The 9,191-nt window shown below is 46.0% G+C and overlaps 1 protein-coding gene across 1 annotated transcript; it reads left to right on the top strand.

Annotated features, from left to right (window-relative positions):
* The first annotated feature begins 3,067 nt into the window (after positions 1-3,067).
* Positions 3,068-8,463, top strand: NPY2R (neuropeptide Y receptor Y2). The gene is made up of 3 exons (XM_075499258.1): positions 3,068-3,112; positions 6,200-7,394; positions 8,344-8,463. Exon 2 carries the CDS (start codon positions 6,236-6,238, stop codon positions 7,391-7,393), a length of 1,158 nt encoding a protein of 385 aa, XP_075355373.1. The 5' UTR covers positions 3,068-3,112; positions 6,200-6,235; the 3' UTR covers position 7,394; positions 8,344-8,463.
* The last annotated feature ends 728 nt before the right edge of the window (positions 8,464-9,191 follow it).

The raw sequence follows: 9,191 nt of genomic DNA, 5'->3' as shown, positions 1-9,191 counted from the left end.
TTGCTCCTGAGAATTGCTAAACTTCTGAGGAGCTGGCAGAAATGCTTATTATTCCCTCTGAAAAAACTTTACATTGGACGGAATTTGACAAGACAATTTCCTAACAGTAAAGAGAGTTAAACAGATACTGCCAGAGGTAAGCTATGTATATCAAATTTCTTACACGCTGCCATACCTCCATAAGTGTGATTTACAGCAGAAACAGCATATGTCCAACTGATATTTTTTTCAAGCTGTTAAGCTGGGCTATCTGTATTTCACCTTAGTACATATACATATTCACAGCAAAAGCTCATTTATAGGCTTGCCTTAAATAGGAAGCTGGGATTTAAAGTTCATGCAGCTCATTTATTTAGTGCAAGCCAACTTACACAGCCTAACTTACAGTCTAAATCAAGACATAGCAAGAGTGTAGCCAACAGGTTGAGAAGTGACTATTCTCCTCTATTCAGCAGTTGTGAGACAACATCTGGAGTACTGGGTCCAGTTTGAGACTCCCAGTGCTAGAAAGACATTGACAGACTGGAGTGAGTCCAGCAAAGGACCACCAAGATGACTGGGGCTGGACCAGATAACATTCAAAGTGGGGCTGAGGGAACTGAGTTTGTTCACCCTTCAAGAAGCCAAGGCTAAAGGGATTTCTAACTACTGTCCACAACTACCAGGAGGAGCACAGGGCTAGGACAAGAGGCATTTGGTACAAGCTGGAACAGGGAAACTCTGACTTGATACAAGGATATTTTGTCTTACTGTGAAAGTTGTCAAATCCTGGGATGGGCTGCCCAGTGAGGGCAGTGTCTCTCACTTTGAACATACTCAAAACTCTCTTGGAGACATAGCCTGGGGCAACTTGCTGCACCTAGACCTGCTTTGAGCATGAGGTTGGATGAGAAGACCTCTGGAAGTTCCATCCAACCTATATGGTTCTGTGACTCAATGACTCATGGCTTGTCATGGTTTATGGGATGGAAAAAAGTGCACACAAAGAAAAGTATCCACAGTTGCTTTGGAGGTGGTCACCCGGCAACACATTTCATATTGAACAGCTCATTCGCTACTTGACCCTTTCTGCTCTTGATGTTAGTGTTTTCATGGGCTCTTGGTTCAAGGTGGTGTTTATGGTGCCCTTAAATTCCACTCTTTTACGAGCAATTAAAAACTGCTGTTGTTTATTGGAAATGCATTTCCATTAAGCATTTCAGTTGTGCCTGAACACAGAATCACCTTGTAACAGGAAATAACACCTTCTCTCCCCTGCATGGGAAGCCAACCCTTGCTGGCTTAACAGCTTCTAGGAGCTTGCACATCTTCTCAACTTTCTCCAGGAGTTTGGAAGTGAAAGTAAGGAACAGCCTTTCCTTAGCTATGAGATCCCGAGCTGGACAGATTGTAAAGATTTGTAGCATTTCACTACACTCTCCAAGACATTAGGAGCAGCAAAAATATATGTTAAGCTAGAAAGAGTGCGTGGAGTAGAGCACAATAGCAACGCCCCTGAGATGAGTGGAACACCACTGTTGACTATTTGTAAGAGAAGGAAAGGGAAGAACTGCAGGCTGTTACAGCCATATATTATGCAAGTGCTCTAATTACTAAAACTCATGGCATGCATTTATGTCTGCTGGTAGACCAAAAAATAAATCCTACAATTAAATTGACTTGGGACATGAAATAAACAGAGGTAGGAGAATTGAAACTCCTGGCTTTTTATTTAGTCATCAAAGAAATCTATTTTGCAACAAGCTAGGAGCATTCCATTAACAGTCTCAGAAGTGCTGAAGGACTAAGAGCAAGGCCCTTCGTGAAGAGATAGCCTGAATTAGTAAAGACCTAAGGGGGTTCTCAAGACATGTTTTGAATTTCAAAAACAACTGTAAATTGCTGAAGTTACTCCTTGATACGCCATTTACATTCTGTCCTCTGATAAGAGCATAATATTGAGCTATAACCAAAGCAAGGAGCATTACCTTTGACAAAGGAAGAGCTCTTGTTCAGAGTCTCCTTTGGAAGAAAAGGAGGACAGAAGACGGAAGATAAGGTTGCTGATCCTTGAGACTACCCGAAATATTAATTCAAATTTACCTAAGTGACAGTAAGTAAAGGAGCATTCCTGTTCTGGATAGCAGCTTCTGTAAGGTTTGGGATGAGAATTGTCGAAGCATTAGTGCTGTAGCCACAGAGTAAGCACTGTCTCCTGGTTCCTATTCCTGGGAGCAACTAGGGCTGCAGCACCGTTCGGTGAATCAGGCCCTCCAACTATGCACTGAGAAGACACTCCCTTGAACCTCAGAAGTTACGCTTAGGAGAAAGGCAGCAGGCACACAGCGAAATACTAAGTAGAACCTATTGATAGATATAACGAAGCTAGACCCTGCCAGAAGAGCAGCAGTGCTGGCTGGAGCTAGTCCTCAGTTAAGCTGGCTGGCAAGAGAGCTTTTTTGAAAGGTTACTGAATACAGAACTAAATAAATACAGCAGCTGTTGTCTTTACCTTTGCAGCCTTGGAAATAAACATGCAATCTTTTATTTTGCTCTTGACAGAATATGTAACTGCTTTATTCATCCTTGCACCTGCTCTGGCAATATCCACATCTTCTGAGGAACAGCAAATCTGTGCGAGCTGGGGCGCTTGTAACAAGGACTTCGGCAGTGGTTTGAAGCAAAGGCGTCCCCTTTACGCTGCTCCGGAAGGCAGTCTGGGGACTGGGAAAACTAGGAAGCAGGCTGAGGAGTGAGCCGCGTCCATCAGCTCGCACCTGCCCCACTCCCCCTCCCTCCAAAGCCCCTTTTTCCACGCCGCAGCCCTACAGCTGTTGCCTCCTAAGTGCGAAGCAGCCGACACATCGCGGAGGCGCGGCCCTGAGCCCCCTTCCCCGCTCCCGGAGCCGCGTGCGTCCGTCCCTCCTTCCCTCCCGCCGCTGCGGCTGCGGAGCCGCCCCCGCCGCCCCGCCCGAGCCCTTCCCCGCGCGGCGGGGCCGCCCCGCCCCGCCCCGTCCCGTCCCGCCCCCCCGGCGTGCGGGGGCCGCCGGCGCCTCCAAACTTTCGACGGGCCGCGCTGTGCCGTGCCGTGCCGTGCCGCTGCCCCAAAGCCGGGGAGGAGAGAGCTGCCCCGGTGAGTGTGCGAGGGGACGCCGTGCCGTGCCGTGCCGTGCCGTGCCGTGCCGTGCCGTGGGAGGCGGGAGCCGGGAGCAGCCGCCCCTCTGCGGGGCGAGGGTCTCCGCTCCCCGCCCTGCCCTGCGCTGCCATGGGAGACCGGCTCCTGTGGCAATAGCCGGCGGTGGCCACGCTCGCCTCCCCGGTGCGGGAGGGAGGTGAAAATGGGAAGCGGGGGGACTGAGGAGCGCGGCCGGCGTGGGGTGCGGGCGGGCTCCCCGCCGTGCCCGCGGAGGGGTGCCCTGCCCCGGGCAGGGTGCCGGGGGAGCGGGAGGGCGGCGGCGGCACCCGGGAGGCACGCTGGCCGCCACCTTCGCCTCCAGCAACCCCAAACCCGTCCCCAGCGCAGGCACTGCGGTCCTGATGGAAATGCTGCTTGCTAATGTAATCACGTATTTCACCCTTTCTGCTTACTTGCTCTCAGAACCGATGTAAATCCTCTGTGGGCCTTCCTCTGCCGAAAGTTAGATGCAATTTGATGCCCGCCCCTGAGGATCTGACTGTTGGGAAAAAAAAATTGGACATCCCCCCCCCCCCCCCCCCCTTTGCTGTGCGGTATGCGAGGTGTGCAAATAAATGCCATCAGCTGGAGACTTTATACCACAAAAGAGCAGAAGGGGTCCTATCAAACGGTACCTGAGGTAGTGCCACCTCAGTTTCCCCCCATACTCTGACAGCAGCTGATTCTTCGCCCACTCAACTGTCCCACCGACAATGTTGAACTTGTCCAATTTATTTCATCACTTACTGACACACCAGCTCATCTCTGCTTGAAACCCTGGGCATCCCTCCTCCCTCCCTCAGCTTTGTCTTATTGACAAGACCAAAACACCTTTCGTCAGCCCAAACGGGGCAGTAACAAATAAAATGAAAGTGGCAGAACAAAAGAAGGCTTTGCTAAAAAAAAAGGGGTTGGCAGTAGGAATCAACAGAAAGTCAGGGACTAGAGAAACAGGTGAAAATATTTTTGGAAAGAAAGGGATGCTACATTTTTTGGCTGAGCTACATCCTCCTCCCTGGATTCATGGCGAAGAAGGGAAAAGCTGTGAAATTTGCCTTCCCTCTCACTCTTCTACTACAATGTGTAAATATGACCTCCTCTTATTTTGCACTGAAAAAAGGAGATTTTGGAGGACCTGACACTCCTGGGACCTCACCAAAGCTCTAATAACATATGCAAGCATAATTCCTGGGTGTAGGTTGAACAAAAAAGCTCAGCAGAATTCTGAACTTCTGCATAGCCTTGGCTGTGCAAATTGTGGTGGATGTCATACATTTTTAACCTGGTAGACCAAAAGTGTATTGATGAGGAATCCCTTCCTGCCACCCGTGCTTAGGCTAGTAGTTGATAACTGATTATATTACTAAAAACTGCAGGGTAAGCTTGTACGAACAGCTGGCACATCTCAGCTACATATCTCACAGTGTTTCACATCTCAGGCTTACACTATTAATTGTACGGTAAATGTAGACTAAACAGTGTAGTGTAATTCTGACCAGTTTAGTTGGAGGAAAAATACCTTTCAGTTCATGCAGTTGATCTGTTGCTTTTGCAAAAAGGGGCTTGCACTGAGAAATTCTGTGGGATACTGTGGGATGCAAGCAAACACAAAGGGCTCAGTCACCTGCTGGTAGACAACTCTTGTTTCTCATTTAGGAAATCACACCTAAGGATGTCACTGATAGATGTTAATGGGGACAGAGATAGGGATGAAAATCTACAATGAAGTGGGTCTGATTTTTTAAAAAAATAAAGATAATTTTAAAAAGCACCATCAAAACCGAAGGCATTAATAGCTCGGCTGTCTCTTTAGGCAGACCTGAATTTGAGATGGATTAAGCTATGCGTAACACCCGATGGCAAGAAAGTGACATTTCTTCTCTACTCTTGCTTTCCTTAGGGAACGTATGAATGGGGAAGTAGAGTTAGTAACTTGGGTCTGGCTTTGCCCTCAGTGGCAAATTGGCATTTTCTTGGTGAGCCCACTGGGCACTGGCCATTTCTTAGTGAGGATTTTCCCAGGTCAAGCCAAGGAGTCCCCAGGTGCACGGTGCTCGCTTACCATGCCACCCATGGTCTGGGCAGTCTGCATGGGGACGTGCACGTTTTACACAGGATTGAAACTCAAGTCAGCAATTAACTGTAAAACATTCATATATCCATCCATGCCTCCTGAACTCTTAGGGCAGCATAGAATTTGGCTCAGCCTGTGTGGGGAAGGCAACAAAATGTGATTTTGATGCCAGTGGTGAAATTCTTACTGACATCAGCAGGGGAATGATTTGCTCTTCTCTATGACTGCAGTCTGAAATGAATCCCTGATTGGCAGCCTCCAAGGAGCTGTGTTTTCTCAAACGTTACACAGAAAGGAAATATTATGTATAACTGAGTTTTAATTGTTTCTTGAGTTCATTTCAGCATGAATAGGTTACACAGCCATTTCAGAGAAATGCTATTATTTGAGTTCTGTTAGAGTGGTATTTTTGCTTGCCTTGTGGCACAAACTTTCCTAAAAGAAAATTTCTGAAAGAAAGACCTCAGTAATTAGTTCTCTGGTATTAAGGAGGGGGGCATAAACGTATAAGAATTTAGTAACTATTTAAAGGAAACACTTTCCATTAAGGAAAAGCTGGAAGATTATTATGCTAATAACAGTCTGGATGGTGCCGTTCCATGTAGAATTCCCATAGGTATTAATGGAAGTTTTGTGCTAAATCAGCAGTAGTTTTAGGTAGTGGATTGTGAAAAAGGATATGCTGCCCAGCAGGATCTTAATCCTGCATTTACTTAGGCAAACTTTGTCTTTGAAATGCTTTTGAAATCTGTCCCAATTTTCAGCAGGAGTCATGCCTGAATAATATTACAGGATCGGGCTTCAAATGTAAGGGCAACAGAATTTAAATATATTAAGACAGATCTTCTCTTAATCCTGAGATGTAGAACGTAGGTTAGAAGAGGAAAGAGCTGTAGCTTTAGCTTGTTACTTCTTGTCTTAGCCACCACGGACTGATTTCTCCACATGTTCTTGTACTGTTTTGTTTTCAGGGACAGCTCTGTTGCTTCGACCGGGCTGCTGCAAGGATGGGGCCCCTGGAAGCAGTCGGTGAGGAAAACCAGACAGATGAAATGAAAGTGGAGCTGTTCACCAAGCTGTACTTGCCGAGATACAGCACACCGCTCAACGAATTGGCTCTGGACCCTAAACCAGAACTGAAGGACAGCACAACACTAGTTGAAGTGCAGATAATCCTCATCTTTGCTTACTGCTCCATCATCCTGCTGGGGGTGATCGGAAACTCCCTGGTGATCCATGTGATCATCAAGTTCAAAAGCATGCGCACAGTGACTAACTTCTTCATTGCCAACCTGGCTGTGGCTGACCTGCTGGTGAATACGTTGTGCCTGCCCTTCACTTTGGTTTACACGCTGTTGGGTGAATGGAAACTGGGCCCGGTCTTGTGTCACCTGGTGCCTTATGCCCAGGCTCTTGCTGTGCACGTGTCTACTGTTACTTTGACTGTGATCGCTTTGGATCGGCATCGCTGCATCGTCTATCACTTGGAAAGCAAAATCTCTAAGCGGATCAGCTTCCTGATTATAGGAGTTGCCTGGGCAGTCAGTGCCCTGTTGGCAAGTCCTCTGGCCATCTTCCGTGAGTACTCGCTGATTGAGATCATTCCTGACTTCAAGATTGTGGTCTGCTCTGAGAAGTGGCCAGGGGAGGGGCAGCTCAACTATGGCACCATCTACAGCATCTCCATGCTCCTGATCCAGTACGTGCTGCCCCTGGCAGTCATCTCCTATGCCTACGCCCGTATTTGGACCAAGCTCAAGAACCATGTTAGTCCTGGGGCGGGGAATGACCACTACCACCACCGGCGGCAGAAAACCACCAAGATGCTGGTATGCGTGGTTGTGGTGTTCGCTGTCAGCTGGCTGCCATTTCACACCTTCCAGCTAGTCAGTGACATTGACAGTCAGGTGTTAGACCTGAAAGAGTACAAACTGATCTACACAGTGTTTCATGTCATCGCCATGTGCTCAACGTTTGCTAACCCCCTTCTCTACGGCTGGATGAATAACAACTACAGGACGGCCTTCCTCACGGCCTTCCAGTGCGAACAGCGGCTGGACTCCATCCACCCTGAAGTATCAGCAGCTTTCAAAGCCAGGAAGAAACTGGAAGCAAAGAGGATTCAATTCCCCGGAGACTCTTTCACACAACCTACCAATGTCTAAGGTGTCTGGCTTTAAAGAAGAAATGAATATGTTGTGGACAAAGAAATAGATCCATTTTGACACACGCATTTTTAATGCATAGTTTTATTCATAAATGGTGAAAGAAAAGTAGCAGGAAAGTCAGGGCAGGTGGTATGATTTGAGGGGAGCTGACTGGCATCAAGAGTAGGTAACTATACAACTGTAAGGACATAAAAGGGAGAGAGATTGTTTATGGCTGTCTCTAACAGGGTGAGAGACGCTCCCATCCCTCCCATCTCCTTTTGACAAGTCTAAGTGACAAAGGCAGAGTTTTTGCTGGTTTTGTTATAGGAAGGCAAACAGCTGATTTGTAGCACAGGAATATTGATGGTGGGAGCAGGTAATTTTTATATTGGATATGGAGATCAGGGAGAGCAGAAGTCTGCCAGGAGAATGAAGCCTGTCTGGGGAAAATGGGCTGTGCTGGTTAAAGCTCAAACTTCTCAGACCCCTTCTCTCCCACAGGCATCTTTTGCGAAGGTAAAAGAATTAAGAAGAGAAATATGTTACTGTTTTTTGACTTGTACTGAAGTACTTCAAACCAGAGCATTTGAAATGGATTAGGGGAAAAAAAGAAAAAGGAAAGGAAAAAAACCCCACCCAAACAACAGATTCAATGTGAGGAAAGGTCAAGTTTCTACATAAAATGAAATGTGGACTTTGGTCAATCAAATGGGGTAAAAAGTCATTCCTTACGAATGGGCTGTGGTATGCTGGTGAGAAATTCGCAAGCCTGTGACACGATCAGTCATTCCCTGCAGATCCCTGCCTTTCATTCTGTGCTGGGAACAGCTGACAGGCACAGTGCTTTAAGGCGGCATTTGAGGGCAGGGGATGCAGGCTCAGGTCTTCTGTGAGCACTTCATAAACTGCCAATATTTTAATTTTCAGGACCTGCTTAAACGTCTAACGTGTTATTAACTCCACAGGCTTTGAATTGTTGCTGCTTTCTCCCTGGCTAATAAAACAGCAGATAATTTTGATCCTCTGGAAAGGCTGCTAGATGGTAATGTGCTTTTCCTTATTGTGGTTTTATGTCACACGCTCATCTCGTCTTGGAGCTTTTTCCATCTTTAACCTTTGTAAAAATTAAGAACATCTGAATGACTGTAACCTAATAACAGTATGCTAGGTTTATGTGATAACTTATCAGTTATTCTGCATGCTGTAGTTAATAGTTAAATTCCTTTTTTTGCTCAGGTATAAAATTTTAATCTGTTTACTGTGTTGTACACAGCAATGTTCAACTCTTCTGTGTCTTTGTTTAGCCTCTTTGAACTCATTAAAGAGACGAAGAAAATTTCAATCCATGTTTATTCCAAGCTGCCCTGTTGCTTATCTAGAATAAAAATAAGTGTGATACTTTCACTTGGAGTCTCTTTCCACAGCTACGTTTCAGCTACCTCATTTTTGTTCTCTCCATTTTTTCATTGTTCCTAAATTCATTGTGTTCTCTCTTACAAATTAAAACCCAACAAAACTCCAGTACTGACGTGTTAGCCATGTAATGAATGGTATCAGATCTTTATCAAGTGGAGAAATTCATCTTTGTGTATGCAGTATTTGGCACCATCCTTTAAATATCCATGAAATCATTTGGACTTGGATTTTCAAGAACAGAGAAGGGAGGTCTAGAGAATTAGCTAGTGTTTACTCAAGCAGGAAAAAGTATCCATCATTCTTAAACAGTTTTACAAAAACAGATTAATTCTCAACCATGTTGAGAACATGATATTGTCCACAAGTTATTTTTGTCTGAGTATTAATAATATCCAAA

This window comes from Mycteria americana, chromosome 4 (assembly GCF_035582795.1).
Source record: "Mycteria americana isolate JAX WOST 10 ecotype Jacksonville Zoo and Gardens chromosome 4, USCA_MyAme_1.0, whole genome shotgun sequence".
In the NCBI taxonomy this organism is placed as follows: Eukaryota; Metazoa; Chordata; class Aves; order Ciconiiformes; family Ciconiidae; genus Mycteria; species Mycteria americana.
The sequence above is the reverse complement of the archived record's forward strand: the minus strand, read 5'-3'. Positions and strand labels throughout refer to the sequence as shown.